The 23,747-nt window shown below is 41.0% G+C and overlaps 1 protein-coding gene across 1 annotated transcript; it reads left to right on the top strand.

Annotated features, from left to right (window-relative positions):
* Positions 1-5,161: 5,161 nt before the first annotated feature.
* On the top strand, positions 5,162-9,459 carry AP1S3 (adaptor related protein complex 1 subunit sigma 3). The gene is made up of 5 exons (XM_088528551.1): positions 5,162-5,259; positions 5,823-6,050; positions 7,153-7,261; positions 8,297-8,434; positions 9,393-9,459. Exons 1-5 carry the CDS (start codon positions 5,162-5,164, stop codon positions 9,426-9,428), a joined length of 609 nt encoding a protein of 202 aa, XP_088384677.1. The 3' UTR covers positions 9,429-9,459.
* The last annotated feature ends 14,288 nt before the right edge of the window (positions 9,460-23,747 follow it).

The following is a 23,747-nucleotide window of genomic DNA, read 5'->3' as shown; positions in this document are numbered from 1 at the left end:
CACTATCTGGAGGGCGTAAGTGCTGAAAAGCAGCCACTTAGCTTTGAATGTTAATTCATTATGAGTCTGTATCTGCGCTTACTTAGGCTATGAAATAAGGCTTTTGTGGACTTGTCTCTTCAGAGATGTGTGCAGAGACGCGACCCTGTGTAGAGCAGCAAATAGCTGGGGGTGGAGAGCAGGACCTCAAACATGTAATTTCCACCAAGTCTGATGGCAAGACCTGCCATAGAGCAGAAGGATTAGAATAGCAGGGTTGATTTTTGGCCCCAAAACTTGCACTCAAACAGCTTTATTTCTGGAGGCAAAGTTTGAGGTCAGGTTTGAGGTCAGGGTAAAGCATTTGTGACACTGTGTATTCCACCTGTTCCCCCCCGCCAAACAATAGTTGTTTCTCTCACATTTAGGTTATTAAATCTATGTTTATTTTTTCTTTAACAAAAAAAGAAGTGTCCCTTCAAAGGGGAAACTGAGATTTTTCTCTGTTGGAAAGTGAAATGAAATGCTTCAATGTTTCCAAAAAATGGAAAGAAATGCTTCCAACAAATGGAAAAAAAGAGGATGTCCTTCTCTTTCGAAGTCATTCACAAATATGATCCAAGCATGTGCATATCCCTGGTCCTCCTGGAGCTCAGGCTGTCCCCCCGCCTCTCTGCTGAGACGAGAGCTGAGGGAACCCGCGCGAGGCTGCCGCGGGAGCAGGGCCGTCCCCGTGCCCCGCATGTGGCTGCCCCAAGAGCAGGGCCGTCCCCGTGCCCCGCGCGTGGCTGCCGCGGGAGCAGGGCCGTCCCCGTGCCCCACGTGTGGCTGCCCCAAGAGCAGGGCCGTCCCCGTGCCCCACATGTGGCTGCCGCGGGAGCAGGGCCGTCCCCGTGCCCCGCGCGAGGCTGCCGCGGGAGCAGGGCCGTCCCCGTGCCCCGCGCGCCGCTGCCTTCGGGGGAGCGTCCTGCCGGCTGCCTGGGGAGCGTGGGTGCTCTCGGACCCCTCCGCTGCGCCCCTACCCAGCACCAGGCTCTACGCTTTGCTCTGCAGGGCTGCGTTACGGGGCTTTGCCGGTAACGGACCCAAAATGAGAGCAGAAGAGGCTGCAACTCTCGCTGCCAGGGCTTTGCTCTGCTTCTTCACAGCTGCTGGCAGAACAGCCTGGGAGAATGGCTCCTCGTGATGATAACGCACACGAGGGCTAGCGTGACTCACAAGCTCTTCAACTTCGTTTAATCCTCTGCTGTGAAAATGTGTTTACAAAGCCCCGCAGACCTCGGCGCGTCCCCTTTCTACCGCGTCATTCCTGTGGGGACAGCTCCTGGGGATTTGCTCCACGATCCCCCGTCTGCCTCAGAGCAACCTAGCAATTTTTTTTTTGCCGTAACAGCACGCAAACAAATAAAACCAGCTGCAAGAGCCCCCGCAGGAGGCAGGAGGGCCGTGATTACACAGCTCGTAATTGCCCTGGATGTCTTCACACGATCCTGCTCTCCATGTCGCCAGCGAGCTTGGGTCCCTCCGCTCACAGGCCCGGCTGCTGCAGCCGGCGATGGGACGTTCCCAACGTTCCCGTGGCCATTGAGCTCTTACGGGCTGCTCCCACGCTGCAGAGGCCGGGATGTGTCTGGATTCCCCGCCTGGTTTGCTCTTCCTTATCGCATATAAATTAATTTCACTTACATGAGTGAAAAATTACTCATTAGAAGTATTCGAGTGTTCTGTCTATCCTTGGATTGCTTCGATTGTTAGTGTGTTGGGCGGATAGTTACGCATTCAGTACGTATTTTCATTCCACTCTGGAAGCCTGGCTTTCCAAACCATGCATTGGTCCATGGTGCCTCTTGTTTTTTCTTGGAAATATTTGCAATATTTACTCCCTGAAAAAAAAAAAGAAAACTAAACTAAACAAAATATCAATATTAAGTGTTTTGGATTGGAAAAGAAAGTCATTTAATGACTGAGACAATATGGATGCCCACTGTTTTTTAAAGAAACACCTCAGTGCAAGCATTTTTTGTTCATTTTCAGAAACTATGCTGGAAAACGCTTTCTGGACAGCTGTCTGTCTGGGAAAAGATATTATTTCATGTAGTAAGGAAAAATAACAAATAGTAAAAGGTGGGCAGATTATGCAGCCAACTAGAAGACAAGAAGCACGGCAGGTTGGAGGGAAACGGAGCGGGAGGTTGCACTGGAAGAGCCTCCGGCCGGCGGCTCCCCGCGGGCACCGGCAGCGCTCGCCCATGAGGGGCTTTTCCTGCCCTTTCCTTTTCTGTGGACCACAAGTTACTGTGTTTGAACCCTGCCCGTTGTCGTGCTGTTACCTGCAGCGCACACATAACAGAACCCAGACTTTCTAACCCTACCCAGCTCCCTCTTCTGGGAGAGCAGTCCCTCCTCTGGGATTATTCGTTACCTGTGAGTTCAATTTCTGTTTTTAGAGATGGCTTTGATCAGGAGAGGTCAAGGCTTTTTAAACTGAGTTTGGAAAGGTTGCAGCTGAAGACAGGGTTAAAGAGCAGTGCTGTTTGGGTGGCAGAGCTGCCTAGCTGACCAAATACTTGCAAAAACTGAGTTAAAAAGTGAAATCTGCTCCTTTGAGCCCTCCATCAGCCGGTGTCCTCTCCTGCGTGGGAGGAGAAGTGTTTCTAGCACACCTTCTTCTTGCAGTGGGGTGGGTTAGATGCTTGGTGCACTGACCCTTTGAGTTTTCCTTGCAGGAATAAATGTGGCATCTTTGACATGTTTATAGCATTAGACAGTGAGGTCAAAAAAAAGGGAGAGAGGAAAACCTGCTTTGCCTTCCTATTTGATGGTCTAACTTAGGAGTGGTTCTGTACTGCAGTATGGAATGGTTACTAAATGCTTGAGACAGCCTTATTAAAAATTACAGTACCGTTTTGATTAAACCTCTGTAAAAGGTGCAGATGATCCAAGTTTGAGGTGAGTCAGCCAAATACAAGGAATTTCATTGATTTAGGGTGTGATTATTAGTCATCTCCAGCACACCCTGAAAATCCAATGGAAGAAAACCAAATGTGCTGCTTGAAAGTTAGCTTCTTTGAAGCAAATCATTTGCGTATGCTTTTCTTTGGAGTTAAAAATAAAATATTGCAGGATAGCTTGCCCTTCTTTGTAGATTGGCTGCTGAACATCAACCAAAAATCCCTTAATCAACATCTATCTTGTCATTAGTACAATGGGAAAACATTTATTTTGCCAGAATCAAGGACCAGGAACAGAGGAGCTATTACATTTGCATTTATGCTGTACTTTCCGGGGTTTTTGATGCATCCAAATCTTTCAGTGAGCTGTAATGAATGGAGCTACACAAATGAGAGATGGATTATATCCTGTTAATGTGGCTGGGCGGTGCAGTGTTGACCAGAATGAAGAAGTGTCTACAGAAACCTGATGTTAAAACTTATAAGAATGAAGCCTTTTAATCACCCAAGAATGTAAAATTACTTGCCTTTCAGAGCATTCTCCAGGTTGAGTGGAGTTTAGACATTAGAAAAGGGAGAATGAATCATAAGAATAGGAAAAAAAAAAAACAATGTTTTTCTTTTAGGTAACTACAGCTTTCTAATATGCTGCTTTGTTGCAGGAGGTCTCAACCAGTCATACATACTTAGGCCGAAGGATAGTATTTTCTCTTCTGTTGCATTTAAAATTAGCATGGGGATGAACTACAGTCACCTTTGCGTATTTTCTAGCTGTAAATATTTCAATAATTGTAGAACTAATTATGGGGTATGCAGGTATATATTGCATGGGAAATGCAGCATGGTATACAAGGCCCCAAAGACAGGGTACCTGAAGCTGGTATATGAATCTCAGTGCATCAAAGGGCATTAATGGGTATTTTCTGATTGCCTTAGGAAGATGTTGCCTTTTATCTGTGGAGATATACAAATTATGGTGAAAAGTCAATGGCATTTTTAGAAGAAACTCAGGGGCGTTTTCAAAGCAGTTTTAAACGGAGAGTAGCTCAGTTTCCTATGGGTGAAGCCTAACATATTGAAGTTAATCTGCAGCAAATGGAAAATATATTCATGTTTACCCTTTGGAGGTATATGGTTGCAGACCTGGAGAAGTATGTATCTCTCAGGCATTCAGATTTTGAAAGTCCTGTGGGTCCAACAGTTGAACCTAAACCAGAATACACTGACATTATCTTCCTCTCTTGGAGCCCTGCAAGCAAATTGCTGCTTTTCTGAGGATGCAAGAAACTCTCTCAAGAAACAGGAATCTTATTCCGCTGAGCATGCCCACAGCTTTTGCCAGGATTCACAAACTCCCTGCATTTTCACTGGAATCAGAGCCTCCTGCCCTACATATCCCAACTTATTTTAGATGTATGTTTGTCAAATAGCTGTGTCCTCTGCCCTATTAGTGTAAAATGAGCACCTGCTGACCTGCATCGTCAGAGCTGATTCTCTCTGCTTTTCAAACGACTCTCATTTTTGCAAGGGCTTTGAAGGGAATGTGCTGTGCAGCAAGGAAAAGAGCCTTTCGTTCATCCAGCTCCTGTCAGTGGACAAGGGTACGGACAATAAGTCCCTTCATGTACTGGGAAGGAGAAGAGGTGGCTGGAATATTATCAGGTCAGAAAACAGTTGGTAATGGGAACAGAAGAAGGCAAGAACCTGATGCTTTGATCTTCACTGTCATCAGGGCATGTGTACCGCCAGGAACATAATTATTTTTATTTAGCAAACCTATCTGGGGTATATTATAGTACTCAGCACAAGGCAGCTATAAAATCCTCGTAATTTTATCAAGCACATTAGTCTAATGATAGCAAGAGTCATATTTGTAGTAACCCTGCCACAGACAGACAGGATTTAAACAATCCACCTGTCCCTAAAATGATCCCACATTTGAAGTATTTTCCAAGATTTTCAGAGTTCTTATCTCCAGATCACTCAACAACTATGTGGCTTATTTGCTAGAGAATAGTTCTGAATTCTGAATATTTTGTTTGAAATTCTTTTTTTCCCTCTCTCCTTTTACTTTTAAGTAGGAGCTTCTATGATGCACTTCCGTGCTTTGACTTTACCGAAGCACAGAATGACTTCTTTTCTTCACAGAAATCTGCATGTGATCTTCATAGTAATTATGGACCTTAGCTTTAATCCTTAGCGGGAAGATGAAGCGATGGGGAAGCGCGGACATGGGGATAAGCCGGGTGAAACACGATGTGCTTGTTCAGCAGAGCACACCCCGCTGGGACGACCGGTCATCCTCAAGTGGATTTCCTGCATCGTCAAAGCAATTTCTGTGCAGAGAGCAGATGACTTGCTAGGCAGCTTGTAGACATAGTATGGTCAGTTACTTAAATCTGCTGAGAAACGTATTTGTGTAAGTGTTAACTGATGATTTTCTCCTAAAATCTCATTGGCTTTTAGGCCGATTCTAAAGCTAGTTGTTCTGTATTTCAATAATACTGCTAATGCTAAGCTTGAAAAAAAGCTTTGCAAATCATGCAAAATTCTGATTAGCTTTAAAACTGAAAATCTAGTAGAACCAAAACACATGCAGTGCTATTTTATTCTAATGTCCTAGGCCCATAATAAACTGTGTTTCATAATCTGGTGATTTGTTTTGCAAAACTTGTCAAGCTCCAAAGCACTTGGTTGTTTTCTTCTGGGATCATGGCATTTTATTTGTCACTTGAAATGGTCAAGTCAGCTTCCACGCTTGAACACTGTGATCCCTGCTGCCACGCTCAGCCCCTCAAACCTCACCGGCGCCGTGTCCAAAACGCCCGTCGAGGTCGGGGGTGGCTTCACTGAGATCCCATGGACATGTTCTTCCTGCTGTTACGTGTCCAGGAGGCTGGCTGGGGTACTGGCACTAACCATGTTGCTCTGCTTATTTCAGATACACTTTATACTGCTGTTCAGTCGACAGGGGAAATTAAGGCTTCAGAAGTGGTATACGACGCTACCTGAGAAGGAGAAGAAAAAGATCACTCGAGAAATTGTTCAGATCATTTTGGCTCGCAATCAGAAAACAAGCAGTTTTGTTGACTGGAAAGACCTCAAGCTTGTTTACAAAAGGTGTGAGTAATTTTATGAGAACATACAACTACTATTCTTATAAATGCCACACACTCTAGAAGAGGAAAAGTAAATGCTCACATTTGTTTTTAAAAAGTGCCAAGTACCAGAACATGATAGTAAACATCTTCCATCTTGAGTCAAACCTCTGCACCAGTGTCCCTGGATAAATCAGCAAAGTAAATTGTTAGGTGAAAAATACTTACTCAATTTGTCAAAAGAGAAAAATGGGGTAATACAGTAAGTATTAATAGTCGAAATTCTGTTGGAAGGCTCGAGGCTTTATTCCTCCTTCTAGATCTTCAGGATATTTGACTAGAAGTGCACTAGGCTTTATAAGACTCTTAAAAGTTTGTAAAAAAATGTTCTGAGAGGCTTTCGACATTTTGTCAGCTTTTGTCTTTGAAATATTTGTTGCTCTGGAAATTTTTAATTCCTGTTTACTCTTCTAAATGAATTGTTGGTCCCCAGTTACACGATGTGTAACAATAACTGCCTTTTAATCCTTGTAAAGCTACAGTAAACAAAATCAGACTTTATAATAGCACACTAGACAAACGAAGCAGCATGTCCCATTTAGAAAAAAATTAGTACCTTGCAGTGAAATGATGGATGTAAAATGTATATCTGATCAGCTGCTGTGACAGCTTGGAGCTCTAACCACTGCATCTATCGCTCTAGCCCTTTCCACCTTTGTTTTTGCACACTTACATGCATATTTTTATATCTATATATATATAAAACATATGTATAATATAAATAAAGAGCTAATATCCCATTCCACAGTTAATCCATTGTAGCCTGCAAAGCTCCTGCCGCAGATGAGGTAGATCTCTGACATGCTCCTTGTTTGCTTTGCTAAGAACCAGTGATTGGGGTGTCTAATATTCCGTGGGTTTTCCACTTTGCCAAGGGTGAGGGTTTTTTACTAATAATTTGTTTAACTTTTTGTTTTTATGTGCTTCGTGAGGCACTGTGAGGAAGAAAGTAAATATATCTATTTTAGAGACCAGATAGATATCATCATATTTGTTGCTTTGCAAAGAGCAAAGCATTGAGAATCCTGTTGTTTGCTCTCCTCTTTTTGCCTTTATTTTCCTAGGTATGCTAGTCTGTACTTCTGTTGTGCAATAGAAGAGCAGGATAATGAGCTCCTGACACTAGAGGTCGTTCATCGATATGTAGAACTACTGGACAGATACTTTGGAAATGTAGGTTTCATTTTCTCCCGTGAACTGTTTGTTTTCTGGCAGCCAGGAATGCAATTATCTGTAGCTGCTCTGCCTAGCGTTTCCATGTGCACTGCTTGCCCTGATAGACTCTGCCTGTCAATCCGGAGTGGGACTCATTAACAGAGTGTGTAAAAATATGATGCTGAAACTGCACGAAAAGATACTTACTATCCTTTCTCCCAAAACAAAATCAACCCTCATGTTTTGCACCTTCTTCTGGCACTAGAATTTGAGGGAAAAGGAAAATTATTTTAAAACTCTGGGTGACAGTGCTCTAATTTTTCTTCCTGACATCTTCAGGTATGCTGCTTTTCCTTTTCCTTTTTTTTTTTTTTTTTTTTTTTTTTTTTTTTTTTCCCCCTGTAATATTTTGCAAGAATAAAGGGAATGTAAAAGAGGACATTGTATAAATCAAGGGGGATTGTTTTTGTATTTTTAGAAAGAAAAAAAAAACTGAAGGAAGGTTCAAAGAAGTCTTTAAAGACTATGAGAAACCCATTTCTTCCATGCATATTTCATGCAATTGAAATTGTCCCTGTGTTCCTGCCTTATCTAAATCACTGTGCCATGACTCATGTTTGCACAGTTGCAAAGCAAAGAAGCAGGTGGTCACTGCAAGGTCACTAGGGCAGGGAATTTGTCTTGCACTGTGAAGCTCTATATGAATGAATGTAATCCATACATGTGCTGTATAGACCTACTATAAACTTAGTAGATTAGGATGTTTTGGAATTCAGCTTTGTGCTTATGAAACTTGTTGCAAATACAGTGTGTTAAACAAAATATAATAAATAGAATATCTTTGCGTCTAGTCTAAGTTTGTGCAGAGAGTAATGATTTATGTGTGCAGAAGCTGTGATACTGTGTAATCAGCAGTGTCCTCCTTCACTCTGCTACCTGCCAAAAGAATGCACGTGTTGAATATGCTTGATAATTTAACAGCATTTGGCCCAGTAATATTTATAATGCTGTAAAACTGATTTAAATATGGGGTGGGGTTTTGTGTCCTGCCAGGTGTGTGAGCTGGATATAATCTTTAATTTTGAAAAAGCTTATTTTATTCTTGATGAATTTATAATGGGTGGAGAAGTACAAGAAACTTCAAAGAAGTCTGCAGTGAAAGCTATAGAAGATTCTGACATGTTGCAAGAGGTAAGACACAGAAGGCAAACACCTCATCTTTCTGCAGCTCCTTTGTTTGACAGGAGCTTAAAATACAACTAAATACTCCTGGTATTTGATTATGTTAAGTTCAGTGTCACAAGGTGCAGCAGTTAAGTTAGCAGTTACAGACCATTTGAATTCGGCGCTATTGCATCTTAGGAAATCTGCTTGAAGTTTCTTGCATCTTCCACAGCTTTTTGGGGTCAACCGATATAGTTCGTTTATTACAGTATTAAGCAGCAGGTTAAGCTATATCTAAGATGCTTATATATTGTGTATGTGTATATATATATAAAAAATCTAAGGTTATATTTTATTCTATGCATATGTATGTGTAAATATTAAAAAAGCTCTTTTGTTTCACAAATAGCTTGGAAACGAATGACCTATTTAACATTTAAAATCAGAATAGGAGTATGCTGGAAACCTTTTTTTTTTTTTTCATAAACACCTGTGTAGTTTTTCTACAAGGCACCTGTGTATAACCATTAATCAAAACCCTGCAGGAATTTTCTTCAGTAACTTACATTGTTGAGTCCATAATGACAAGAGAAGATGAATGTAATGGATTTACTTCATAATTTAGGACGATCTAATATTAAAGTAAATAATATGTTGGTTGAACTAGCTAGGGAAATGCTATGTGAGTAGAGCTTTTTTCAAAGGGGTCTGGAATTTGCTCATGTGAGTAGGCCATTTGCCTACCAAGGCCAACTAGATATGATGAGTTTAGCAATAACTCTAATATGTTGTGATTTGAAGGACAGATTCTAAAAGGCCAATAATATTTCTGAAATAGCTTTATTGCTAAATTTTAATTTGTTCTAATTCCATGCAAAACTATAACTTCAAAGAGGACAAGGAGATCTGTTTCTAAAGCTTTATATAGTGTTACTTTACAACCCCACAATGCCTAAATCCTTCCTTCCTTTGTTTTTTTCTGCAGACAGTGGAAGAGTACATGAACAAGCCTGCATTTTAATGTTAAAATTACCTGGAGAGAGAACTGCTGTGTGCACCTATAAAATGCACATACTGAAATTGCTACCCAAAGTGCCAGATGAGGAAGTGTCTCAGAGAAATACCATAAAGCCAATAACTAAAGGGATGTGTTTGTATAACGGTCAAGATGAAGGTCAGCTAATGTAATATCAGGTGTAAGAAATACATGCCTGTACTTGTTTCTCAGAACTGTAATTGCACTCTCTCTTCCTTGCTGGACTGAACACCTCTTTTATACGAAGTCTTTTAGCTACAGGTTTTGTCAAATTAGGATGATATTCTGGCAATAATTGGAAGAGGTATTTATACTAGTTTTGGTCTGCTGCTGACTGTATGACTCTACTTTTGTACAAATGTCCATTATTTTGAATGTAATGATTATTCTAGTCTAATAATATTTTTTTTCTAAAAATCAAGTTGTTGTGGACCCTGATTTCAGAAGCTTTTTCTGGACATAGTAACCCATCCAGCATAAGAAGAAACATGCACCTCCATGAGTCTAGAAGACTTCTCTGAGTCTAAGCAGACCGGTCAGATTTTAGTAGTCCTTTTATTTCTTCATGCAGATGGCCTATTTCTGTGTCTTTCCCTGTGAAGGTGAACATGGCCTAGTTTTATGAAGGCTGAACAGTTTAATCGACTTCCTATAACTTTGCAAACAATTGGAAAAAGGGTAAAATGGAAAAAAAGGAAAAGAACCAGTTGGATTGTAGATCTTGTGTGTTATGAAACACTGTAGTTTTGCGTGGAGGAGCAGCTCTGTTGCCTTGCTCATCTCTCCCTCAGTTCATGGTTTTTTTGGTAGGGGTGAGGGATTTTGAGTAGTTTGGTCTCTCTATAGACAGTCTTAACTGGGTTCCTTGAGGAAATTATTCTATTCTTTATTAAACTACAAAACTGAGAGAATTGCCCTTTTATCTATCTTATCCCATTAATATTTCTCTGTTTGTCAAATCATGAAGTTATCCTATACAGAATTTAGGTAAGTATGGAAATATGCCAGGATGATCTGAGCGTTGATTTGCATTTCCCTTCAGCATTTACTCTGTTCTGGGATGCACAGTCAGTTTTTTCCTTCAAGGATTTTTGTAGTCTTTAAATGTCCTGACTGATTATTATAAATTTGTCATTTCTGCTTCCTCTTCCCAGGGAAGTGAGAGGTTTTTTTTTTCCCTGAACACCCTGACATAATTTTGCTAATAATCAGCCCACTTATTTTATACTCGTGTTTATCTATCCTGTTAGTAAAACTGTGAGAAGCTGGTTCATAGCATCATGCTGTTCATTTTATAATTACTTTATCCATCTGTTTTCTGAGTATTGATGTCAAAGTGATACTTTTAGCACTGAAAAAAAAATAGTGGAATTGCTGAAGGGCTTTTAATAGATCTGACAATATCCAATTTAATAGTATATTAATGAAATTTTATGAATTGTGTATTATTTTCTCCCGGTTTGAAATGATGTTACTTAAAGCAGAATATTTAATTGATTAAGAAGCTAATTCAGAATGTGTAAAGAGGCTCTTTACAGGTCTAGCTCTTTGCTTTGATAAGTCACTTTTATTCAGCGAAATTGTCGGTAATTTCACTTGCTTTTACTCTTTCTTTTTTTTTTTTTTGAGCCATACTGTGACTCTCTGACTGTGTTTTCTGACTGTCACATTCCTTGAGTTTTTGAATGTATCAAAACAGGGCAATAATTTCTTATAAGGGTATCATAAGCCTGCCTTCCTAATCATTTTAGGAAGAACCCTCACCTGCTGACAAACTCCAAGTGCCTTAACAAAAACTGCACTTACCAAAATAACCATTAACCACGGTTGTGTTGTTAATCTCGATTCCCTTCCTTGCTTCTGCCAGTTGCATCTAACAAAAAGCTTTTTGCCTTTGTAGTGTTCTCTGCCTGCAGGATTCTAGCTGTGATCTTACTCCGACCTCCCAGTCGTGACAGGGCTGCTTCTCCATCCTGCAGCTAATGGTGACTCATGAATTGTGACATCTGCAAACATAGCAGGGCAATTAGAGAGAGAGTGAGAGATTACACTTGGATAAAAATAGGTGTAGTAATGTCCAAATGAATATTAATAAGTATGACAAATCATCATGGGAGAGAAGCAGAAGTGTGGCAGGAACTCATGGGATTCATGAATTATTATCGTTTTGATTTTTCATTCTGCATTTGTTTGTTGTAGCTGATTGAAATGTGTTGGCTCTTACAAAGAACTGGAGGGGAAATGGCATTTAGGTTTTCTCATATCAACTTTTGCTCAACCCAAGCCTTTCAAAATGAATCTTCACCTCCCTCTCTCAGCTCCTCTTCCTCAAAAAACAAAAAAACCCACAAGCTTTCAGAAACACAGGTGGAAAATTCTGTAAAGTTTAGGTTCGGTTCTCTCTGGTTTTCTTTTTCAGACAAAGTAATGCTAAGCTATGAAAGCTTTGTTACCGATTTACTGGGTTTTTTTTTTTCCTCCTTTTATTTTACAGTCCTTCCAATAGAGAACACATGATTTTTACCCTCTGCTTAGTGCTGTGCTGCATAGGAGTAGTAATGTAATGGTACATTAGGTGTCAGCAGGGATTGAAACATAAAGAAAGATTAGAAGAGTTTAACAGTGTGAGTGAAACTTTCAAACAAAACTGTCAGTGAGGTAGAGACATTAGATCAGCAGTCACCTCTCAAAATAACAAGATACAAAATGGTCACTAAAGAAAGCAAGCTCCTCTCTGTGCTTGGTAATGACATTCTGCTCCACTAAATATGTGTCTGAAGATATTTTTTTTCTTAGCTTCAGTGTGAGGGGCATGATTCCCTCATTCTCCATAAAATAAGGTCTGTAACCAAAGTTCTGAACTCTGCAGTTAATTCCTATGACAGGATTTTCATTAACGTCAGATAACTTCGTGGACGTGGAGTCAACTTATTCAGCATTATCATTTTACGTAGTGATATTTTTGTTTTAAATTGCTGCCAAGAACTTGTGAGCTCAGAGCAGGTGCAAACATCCTTCTGGAGAATTTGGCAACCTTTACTGAATTGTGCAGAGTGCGTGTTCTTTAGAAAGGTCGCGGTGCAAGAAAAATGTAGTTCATGATTTAAGTGACTCTTAGGTTTGGTCAAGGATTTTTCGTCATGAGCATAGCAGTGGAGGCCGCAGTGCAGTGGTGAAAGCTTAGAGCGTTGAGAGCAGATACCAAGCACTGTGCTGTGAGAGACTCAATGTTTGCTGTCATGGAAACCTGTTGCCTCAGAACATGACTAATGAGACCCAGGCTAAGGGAAAGGAAGAAGCTATGCTGGAAATTATTTTTCAGCAAACCCTAAAGAAGATCACCAATATACATTGAAATAAATTATAGTAATTTCAAATTCACTGGCTAGTCCACTTAACCTTGCCTTTTCTATTCATTAATTTTGCAGCTTTTGGGAACAGATGGTTTAATACAAAGAATATTTTAACACAAAGAACCCTTAGCCAACCAGAAATAAACAGCATCTTTCTTGCTTTCCTTTCCTCCAGTACACTTCAGTATTTGCCCAGTTTTGATGGGAGGGACGCATTGGAGAGAAACTTCTGTTGGTCTGGAGTGTTTGAGTTATGTTGGTGAAGAGTTAGCAGTTTAGACCACCTGAGGATTTTTGGTTTTGGTCGTAGTTTTGCTTGTTAAAGGAGAGCCTAGGTACATAGGTTCCCCTATGGAACAACCTGGTTATACCTGTGTACTAGTGCAGTAAGACTGCCTTGGTCTAATGTTGAAAGGAAACTTACAGGCAAAAAAAACCCACCACCGCTGCCACCAACAAAAAGACATAAAAGTTACCTTAAGGATTGCTCCTTTCTTCTGACATCTCTTAAAATGGTTGCTTAGAACTCTGTCTTTCTGCTCAAAAACAAGATGTATCATTGCACATTGGATTCTCTCATGGAGAACAGAAACTTGCTAAGGTCTTCCAAATGCTGAAGCCCTTCTTCCTGCAAAGGGGAATGTTGTGTGTTTGAGAGAGAGGTCTGCTCCTAAAAAAATATATACGGAATTTAGAATTCCATAATTACATGTATAGCTCCAAATTCACTGCAGCCTGCTGTGGGTTTCTGCTGCCTTCTAGACCAACTCTTGAGTGAATGAGTTGTCAGCAGCTGTCCAAGTCCCACTGCATCGTGGAGACCATGGCTCAGTGTCCTTTTGGAAGCTGGTCACGAGAAGTCAGCACCTGTCAGCTAGTGGTGGTCCTTAACAAAATGCAAGGCTTGTGTTTGTCTGAAGGAAAGAGGAGATGACAAGAGTGTCGTGCTTTTGCTTTTCACTGTCTTCACTAATGACTGTTGGTGGCTGCAGGCACTAACAGGGCGGTGTTTGTAAAGGGGAGGGAAGAGCTTAATCCTCCCTCGCTGTTCCAAGGTGATCCTGGCTTGAAGGAGGGTCCCTCAGTGGCTCTGGCATAGGGTTTTCTTGGCCTTTGCACTGCCTGGGGAAGGCGGTGCAGGAGATGTCACAGCAGTGGGTGAGTGCCAGAAACACCAGCTAACTTGTCAGTGCCAGCTGAGGGAGCGGATGAGGAGCCTCTGCCACGCTCAGCGTCACCGCCGGAGCAGGGCAAGGGGACAGGGATCCATCCCAGAGGCAGGAGAGAATTCCTGCAAGGGTGAAGAGTAAGAAAGGAGCTCCTTCCAAGGCAGCCTCCGCTCCCTTTGGAAACGAGCACTTTGGGAGCGTTAGCCGCAGCCTTCAACCCGTGACGCCTCTTGGTTTCTGCGTAGGCCGCTCCCCTCCCGCTCACCACCATTTTCACAGCCCTTCCCTGATTGCTCTGGGGAGGCAGCGAGCAGGAACCCACAAACCACGTTCTGCCCAGCCCTTTGGTCCTTCTGCCTGTTCCTTTTGGACCTTTCCTGTCTGTGCTGGTTTCTGTTAAGAATGTAGATTCTCTCAGAAAGCAGCTTTGTTGGAGGGGTTTCCACATTTTTGGTACTGTAATCTTCATTTCTGGTGCTTAAGTATTTAGAGCAATCGGTCAAGCTTGGATGAATTTTGCAATAAAGCAACATTTTGTACAGTGTGTTACTCCCAGTAGATAGGATGGTAATTAGATGGTTTCTTCAACTGAAATGTTGTTTAGAGCCTAAATACAAGATTATGAGGCATGTACAAAATTCAAGTTTATTAGCACTTCACTGCCAGTCAATTCTAAAAAGGTAAACTATATAAATCACTCCAATTTTAGAGTGCTGTGTTGTCTAGATTTAACTCGTATACTCAGAGGCCATTTCTGCTGTGAACTTTCAATCTCTCTTATATATATCTAAGAAAACAGTTTTTGAAGAACTGCAGATAGACAGAAAACAAGCAATCAGATCAAGTCAGGATGGTACTAAGAGCAAAGCTCAGATAGAAGCATTTCAGCAAAGTGACTTTTTTTTTTTTTTTTTAGTTATATAGGAGTTTATCCAGAACTCTTTTCAACAGCAATTCCTGGCCTGTGCACAGGAGTTCTGATTATTTTGCATTTCTCAGTTTACATATGTTCGGTCAGTCACTGCCATCATTCTTGGACTTTATGCTCAGCTCGTGAGCTGAACAAGTAACCTGGAAAGCGGTGCAGACAGGAGTGCAAGATACTCAGGCTGCTTTTCCTGCTCTGGCACAAAATGTACCTTCCCTGTGTGAACTGAGCTCACGTTGCCCTGTGCTCTGTTCAAACCTCTGCCTTGCTTCCTAATTGACTACCTTTTGCGGCGCGATGGAGCTAGCACCAGTGTTTCTGCTCCTAACATCATGTTGGGGGAACTCATGAATCGTTAGCCATAAGCGATGCTGCCTCCAGGCAGCCAGGAACAGAGCTAAATATATCCTTGTCTCCCTGCCACTTCCATTCTCATTTCAGCTGGAGAAATAGAATGGTTTCTGCCTGGGATGCGCTGCCTAAGGAGCTCCAATGAAGCTGAGGCTTGGCTTTGCAGGCTGAAGCTTGCAGAGAAAGTAAAGTGTCACAGATGTTAGTAATTAATCCCCATGTAAGAGTTAAATCTCAAATTACCAGACTTGTTCCCTTTTCCACTGCTTTTCAGAATTTCTGAATAAAATACCATTGTTCTTCTGACAGAAATGCTTGTTGTCTGGAATAAGAATCTGAATTTTAACTACAGAGAAAGGGATGTTTTCTGGTTTACTCATTTTTCATCCACTTTCAAGGCATTGGGCACAGGTTTCTTAACAAAGATAAAGACTAGTGACTGTATTCAGGTATGTATTTTTTGCATGTCCACACATTTCTGTGCAACCTTACCAAGGCATTAATGCAAGATGTTTACTTATTTTTATTTTTGTGCCACTCTACTTGTTTTATCAGCTTTATCAGTTATTATTGGAGAGTGCTATTCAGGCAAATTCAAGGACTGCTTAACAGGTATCTTCCATTATGTAAACATCTTACCAAGGTACTCTGAGCTCTACATGAACATGGGGGCATCTCACAATACTTTTCTCCCAAACATTCTTGCAAAATGCATAATCAGGTTTTACTGGAAGGGCTATGGCTGTGGAGTTTCTTTTTCTTTGTTTGTTTGACCTAATAAACCAATTTGCATGAGGAAGTATGTTTTATGAATGAGCTGTATTTAATAGAAAAGAGAAGTCTGCCATTTCAAGTTGCCTGTATGTATGTACAGTATAACTCTTCAAGAAGAGGCTCTTTTTATAAAGGCAGCAGAGATGACCTCTGACCACACAGTGTGTGTTTGGGAGGAAGTTCAGGCTGTTATGTTGATACCTTTTTTTATCTTTTTAATGAAACCTCCTTCCTGCCATTTCGAAGGAGTGGAGGGTTTGACGTCATGAGCTGATGAGTCACTGCTTTTAACAGGCCAGCAAGCAGGGATTTTGAGTGCTGTCTGGAGCAGCTGCCCTGTTAATCATTCACAAAAAGCCCAGAGAAAGCTCAAGGGAATGCTTGTGAATAATTAAATTTCTGTTTTCATTATGGAAGTTCAGTTGATTTACCTGAATCTGCTAGAACCAAGGTATTGGGAGATAGGAGAACAATGATCTAACCAGCCTACTGATATCCCTGTAAATAGCTTTTGGATTGTCATCAGTGCCAGTCGAACTTATGCATGAGTAACAATTCCGTGCAAAGTTTATGTAATATAACTGTCATTGCCATCTACATCTCACTGTCTACAAACTCCTCAATCATATCCATTTTTCTAGAATAGGTTGCCCAACTCTTTGAGAAACTAATGCCCTTGAAAAGGCCAAACTTGGATTTTACTGAAAGGCTGAAGATCTGGTATGTCTCATAGCCTAAAGGCATCCACTTTGTATTCTCAAAGGAAGCAGAGTTGTCCAGGTATGTTCACTGAAGCTTCTCTTTCATGTAAACACCTTTCTTCTGGGGATGATTCAGAAGGTGACATTCCAGCATTTTTGTCGATGCTGAATCAATATCTTGGCAAGCTACATTGCCATCATTCCACTTGTATCAAGCTTGAAGGTTCAGCTTCCCATGTGCAATGTTCAGACAGTTCATTGGATTCTGATTTGGAATAGTGAGGCTATTATTTCAACTAAGTTCCAAACTAGATAAGTTCATGGTGAATTATTTGCTGTTCAGCACTTCCTTAATTATGTTGTTCTAGGGTAGTAGACAAAAGCTGACACCCTTTACCCAGAAATACGATTAGATGGGCAGTTTTGTTCCTAAAACAATCCTAGCACTGAAGTAGTCAGCGCTGTTTTAGAACCAAAAACATGCCACTTGGCATTGTCAGAAAGGTTAGATTTAGCCCTAGCTGCACAAAGGGCCTGCAGAGACTGTTCCTGGCATGTTCTGTGGTGCTGTGCCCTCTTTACAAGGATGACCTGGTACCTATCAGAAAACACCTGAGGGAGAACTTTGTGTTTAAGGCAGTAAAGCAGAAAGCACTGGTGAAAGCATAGGAAGGGAGCAGGCTGTATGTAGCATTGTGGATCATTCGTGTGCTGTTGTATGTCTCTGTGTGCCTGCTAGTGAGGTCTGTGCAAAACCAAAGAAGGTATCATTGGGAGGAAGTGGGGTTTGCATTGAGTTTTGGCAAAGGCAAAGCTTGATTTACAGATGTCAACAATAAGAGAGGTTCTGTATGCCCTGTCCCAAGAAACTGGAGCTCATGAACCTGGCATCTTTTCCCCTCAAACCATAGCATCAAACAAAAGCTTCTTGGAGATAGTTCGTTTTTAATTTTGTCCCTGTGGCACATCCCTCCTGGAGTTCTTTCTATTTCATTTCTGCCTTCTGAGCTTTTAAGATTCATATTTTCAAGATCCTATTAATTTTAAAGCCTGGAAGAACTTAAATATTGAAGGCTGTGATTCTAATAAATTAATGGCATTGCGAGTTTATCTAGCTTATTAATAACTCCAGGTACTGTGAGACTGATTTCTTTATAGTCATGAGCCAGTTGGAGTGGGACGTGAGGGATAGAACCCAGCTTGAAAATCACAGGTTAGGGTGAGTTATGTCTGCTAGCAGGGGAAGGGGTATCAGCAAATCAAATCTTATTGCTTGCAGATGGAGCATATTTTATATGGAATGCAATAATAATGAAAGTCATCTTTCAGAGTATAATTGCTATTGAAACCTTGAGGAATATTGAAAGTAGAAGAAATCAAAGAGGAACCCATGAAGTATGAGAATAAAAACAAAATCAAAAGGAAGAAAACACAGTTGAAATCTAAAAAGAACACTATGGTTCCGAGGCATCATGTCAAATGTCAGAAGACAGTTGATTATACAAAAGATGCTTTTTTGTTTTTGAGTTCCTTATTAGAAAGGGTCCTGCTGAAGAGTCGTTGCTCTCTGAGAAATCAAAGACATTGTATAGTCAAATAGCATATTAAAAAATAAAAAGAACCTCTGAAAAGATATGAATGCAAGACAGCAATAAAGTCTGGAGAGGTTATTAAAAGCTGCCTGGAGAGACTGGCCATGTGAGGGCCTGTTATGAAACTGAGCAGCCAGAAATCTTCTGGGATGCCAAAGCCTAATTCTGCCGTAGTCCTGAGCACCGGGAGCCTGGGGCAAGCACTGAGGAGAGGCGGGGGAATGCAGGGGCAGCCGAACGGCTTCTCCAAGTTTTATGTAGTGTGAGAAAGCCCAGCTGGTTTCTGGGCAGATCATCAGATTCCTTGCTTTTGCCCTCCTGCTTTTTGCTCTGGAAAGCTGGTCTAGAGCCCTCAGATCTGCTGGGTCTGTAAGGCAGCAGCCAATTTCTTACTCACACAGCAAACCCCTGGGGATTTCTTGTAATGCTGTGTCCCCTTAGGCTGGATTCATCATTACTAATTATTGACAAAGTACTTGAAGATTAGATTGTAACATTCTGTTCTTTGTTTCTTTTATAGGAAGAAAAGTAGCTTCTAAAGTTAAACTAGATAAGTGTAAAAGTTTTTTAAAAAATCTTCTCTCATGCCTGAGATTTGTTTTCTTTTAAAGTTAGGCATAAGTTTATCTTGCGGCTTCTGTCCTTACAGTATACCCCATGATTTACAAAGAGCTGTGTCCCCTGTAAGCCAATAAAGCAGACAATTCTAATGCATCAGCTGTGAGCTATTGCTGCAGGTAGAGTACTGAATGCTGAATACTGAAAGGTTAGTTCTGATTTTGGTGCAGTTATTAACTAATATTTGCTTCTCTAGGATGCATCCTGGGAATCCGTAACAGCTCGAGTCATATCTCTGTCCTCATAAAGATGAAAATACCCTGTGTGGCAGGGCACGAGTTGGGGCTGGCAGATGATGCTGCCCGAGGAGGGGGTCAGAGGAAGCAGCTGGTGTTGGGGCCAGTGGCAGGAGGAGAGACTTTGCCAGGTGACAGCCGAGTGGCTCGGGGTCCTGCTCCAAAGCCTCCATCAGGAGCCTCTTGCTGGTGAGTGAGTTCTCAAGGAAGAGAACGCAGTTCAGCAAGGCTGAAACCGGCGTTTCTGAGCCACTCTGCCCTCTCCGCCTGCTCTTTGTGCCTTACAAGCACAATCTCTCCATGCCTAAGAAAGGCAAGAAGCCTGAGTGTACTCATGGTTCTGTTGTGAATTTTGCAAATTTGGAACTTTCTTTACTAAAAGAGACAAAAATGTGTCTGTCTTTGACATTCAAGCCTATGGGAGGGCAAGGTGAGCACAGCTGCCATGCAGCAGCATTTCCCTGGCTGTATAGAATCTAGCTATACATAAAGGTCAAATGCAGCTATATGTGGATTTATGAGTACAGTAGCAAGTTGCAGGGATAGAAAAATTTAGAGATAATGGAAAATGACTAATTTTTCTCATAGTAACACTTGCTTGTACAGTACTCATCCAGTATTTAAAACTACACGTATTTTCTATTCTTAATAGTCATCTTTTAAAGTAAGCTAATCTAGGAGATGACATTTTATCCCATTCCCTCCTGAAGAAGGTTTTCAGTGGAAGATGACTGGAAGCAATTGCACAAGAAGAGCTTGGTATATTCTGAGATGTCTCCCCCAATAGAGACAGGCTGGGTTGGACTTTGTGGAAATATGAGCTAAAACAGAACCCATTTGGATGCTAAAATAAGATATTGACTGTGAAGCACATGTAATGAGGCTAGAAGGAATGCAGGCAGATTAATTGAACACAGAAAGGTTAACTTACTATTCCTGAGTAATTTCATGCTGTTGTCAGTTTTGCTTGATCTTTTTCAGAATATACAGCCTTGGCTTATGATGTACTTAATGGCTTCAATAGGAAATGATTGTATCCCAAATTCTTGTCTCAATCTGCTAAAACATTATTGGAGGGAGGAGGGGGAAATAAGTAAATAACCTTCTCCTTCTTGAGGTATATGTTTATCTGAGATTTCCTGTTCTGCAGCATGTCTGCATGCTTTTCCTGATCCTAAAGAAATATTTTAGGTTATAATTATTATTTAAGGTATACAGAAAGGAAGAGGGCCATTCATCCTCCAGAGACCCATTCCTGCTCCATATTCTGTAGTTTTAAGAAAGCAGGTGGCACAGTTGGAAATATCACTGATTCTGAGAATTTACCCCTATGCGTAAAGGAGAGAAACACTAAGCCTGGGACATCGCAATGGGCCCTGCCTTCTGAGGGTTGGAATTTGGAGCTCAGCTCCAGCTTTATTTCATTAACTCTTTTCAGAAAATACAGTAGAAATGTAATCCGATCACCTCAGCTTTCAGAGGAACTGGCTCAGAGTAGGACACTCAAACTCAGTGATGAGAGATGCTGCTTCGTGACTCATTTCCTGTAGTCAGTCACTGAGTCATTGTCCATGTTTGTTCCTAAAAACTATGTGACAAAGTCTGAGTGGACTCCTGGGTACTGTGTGTCTTACCTAACCTGAGGTGTGGGAGAAGGTGTTTGAAGAGATGGGTGTTTGTGGTCCTCCTCCTCGTCTCCCAACACTGACTGTATTGAAGTAGGTAAGAGACTTAGTAACTGTTTGAAATCCTGGCTTTAAAATGTGCATATTTTCTTTGACCTTTAGGTCATAGCTAGAAAAGGACTGAACCAAAACCTTGGGGACTACAGAGATGCTTAAATATGAGCTAGATGGGAAATTCAGTTTCATAATTGTGCTTTTTTTTCCAGAGTACTCCAGAATACAAATCTGGATTTTTAATACTAACAGCCTTGTAAATAAGGTATTAAGTTCAAGTGTATAATCAAGTAAAGATCTTGACCTAGATTTGTAGGCTGTGCCTAGCTGTAGTTTTGTAGTTTGCCGGTCTTTGTGTCCATGCATATCTCCATCTGTGAAGAAAACCACCTAGTGCTCTTTCATCCTTCTTGTTTGAAAGCACATCAGCTATTCTCTACCCTTGTTTCTTTCTGACCTTACCTTTTTTTTTTTTAACCTGCTTTTTCATTGCTGAGAAGTATTATTTCATTGCTCTCCAAGTATTACCAGCTCCCCGTAAGTTTGTCTTCTCTGTCTGGTTTTGTAGTGCTCATGTTGACTTGATCCCTGAGGTCTTCCCCATCCTTTCCATAAATCAAGTTCACCTGCCTTGGATCTGAAGCCTGACAGCTCTGTAGAGCCCAACTGGAAACACTAATGCAGATCATTACATAAATGCCTTGAGAGGAAGACAAACTTACTACATCATGGCCTACTTTATGTAGATGTTCTTTCTGCTAACTTTCGCTAAAAGTTGCGATAGTCAAGCAGTTGTTGATCCAGGGATCAACATGGGATACTTGGCTGTTTTCATCAGGTCAACTGTTAGCTCTTCTGCTAGCAGCTTCTGTCAGACAAAAAATGACCAAATACCAGTGATCCAAGTTGGTGTGGTGAATTCACCCATGCAGGTGAACAGATATATATACACAAATATATTATATATGAGGAAAGATGGGAAACTTAGAGGACATGTAAACAAAGACTGATTCTAGAGCTTGCTAATCACACAGTTTTCCACAGAAAATTCAGACAGTTCTGAATCAATTGGGGTCAATTTGACCTACTCGTCTTGGACTAGATCTTGAACAATTTATGATCTAGTCCTGCATTGCGGTGTCTGGTGTCTTGGCATAAAGCAGAAAGGTTACCTTTGCATGGGCTGTGCTACTCTGAGAGACAAGGCCCTGGTATAGCAGTGCTGGCTTCATAGTGCTTTACTTTTGGTGCTTGTGTTTAAGCTGCTGCACAGCTGTGGCTGATAGAAATAGTCCACAGGAACTTGGATGGAGATCTCTTGCCCTAGAGAGTTGATATATTCCTCTTGTGATGCACAGGCCAGAGTATTTAATACCATAAATGGTCCCATTATGTGAGACAGTTAAGAAATTAGGGGAAAACAAAGCAAAACCTGGCTCCATAAAATCTGATTAGTAGAATTTTTTGCTAGAATAAGGCTGGCAACACAAAGATTTTGTTTTCATTATTTTATAGAGATTGTCTGAGAAAAAATAACTGAAACTGAGCAGAGGTTTGCATGTATGCTTGATTTACATGTGCTCTTTCAGAAACTACTTGGTGTTCGTGTATAAATTTAAATGGTTCCAACGTCTCTGCAGAGTCAAGTCACTGAATCTTAACTTACAAAGTTACTGGTTGGAAATTAATTTCCTCAAAGCCCATGGATATTCAAATCCCTGATGTTTATATTTGCTTGTTATGGAGTGGATTCTACTTTCCTGTTTCACATGTTTATGAAACACATATGGTTTGGTAAACAGAAATAGCACAGTGAGACTGATTTATTGCTTTTATTTGGGGCACCTAACCAAAGTGACTTAATAGTAGGACAATGACCATCACTGAATATTGGAATTTTCTGACTTGGCTTTAGTTGTCTAGCCAATATTTTACTTAGTCTTCTTTATCACCACTTAAATCATTTTAAAAGATGATGGTACAATGCATGCTTTGGAACCGGCAATTATATGTGTAAAAGCAATTTGAAAAATAATGCCTTTTAGGAGCTAAGTGCAGCTCTGAGCGGTCTGGGTGTTTATTGTTGTTTCAGCCAAGTTTTCAGCGAAGTCTCTGGGTGAGATGCAGAGGTCGCAGCATTGCGAGGTGCTCTCATCGGCAGAACGTGCCCGAAGAGCAGAGCCCTGTTGCGTAGCAACTACCGGGAGCTGCTTAACCCTTTCCCAGGGTTGCACAGGATTTGTACGGAAGCTCCGGAGGCGACTTTGTGGATAATAATTGAATACGAAGGAGCGGTTTTAATAAATTCGGCTACTCGATGTATTGATTTTTCATCATGAATGTTAAGTGAAGGATGGTCTTAGTCTTGTCATTAGCTACTGGAGCAGATCAATTAATGGAAATTAATGCCTCTGTAGTATCACATGCAATTATTGTACAGGAAGAATTTTATAATTACAGAAAAGCTGCAGTAAAAAGTGATTAACATAATTTGGACATCATAGTGTTATATGTTATTGCCACTATATCTTTGTATGAACTCAAGTGTTCCTAAAACTTGTGCTTGATTTAAAGACAGATGCTGTGTGTGAAAATTGTTCTTGCACAATATGCCTTAAAGCAGTGTTTGGTAGCAACAGTAGCTAAGGAAGTTCCTCGCATCTCCTTTCTTTACAGTACAATAGGGAAATTCTAAAGGCCACTTTAGTCTGAAAACTATCCTTTTAATTAAAAATGGTCTCGTCTCTGGAGTTGATGAGCTGCAAAGTTTCACATTTCTCCTTTGAAAGGTGCCTGGAATTTGGCAAGAGTGGCCAAGCAGGAACAAGTGGCTGTTGGAGGTCACCTGCTGCCTCACTTTTCTGCAGATAACAGTGCAGATGTTTCCTGCCTGATGGTACTAG

Source organism: Tinamus guttatus, unplaced genomic scaffold, assembly GCF_059628265.1.
Source record: "Tinamus guttatus ecotype Peru unplaced genomic scaffold, ASM5962826v1 Tinamus_guttatus_pri_ptg000311l, whole genome shotgun sequence".
NCBI classification, from domain to species: domain Eukaryota; kingdom Metazoa; phylum Chordata; class Aves; order Tinamiformes; family Tinamidae; genus Tinamus; species Tinamus guttatus.
This window is presented reverse-complemented; position numbering and strand designations above follow the sequence as displayed.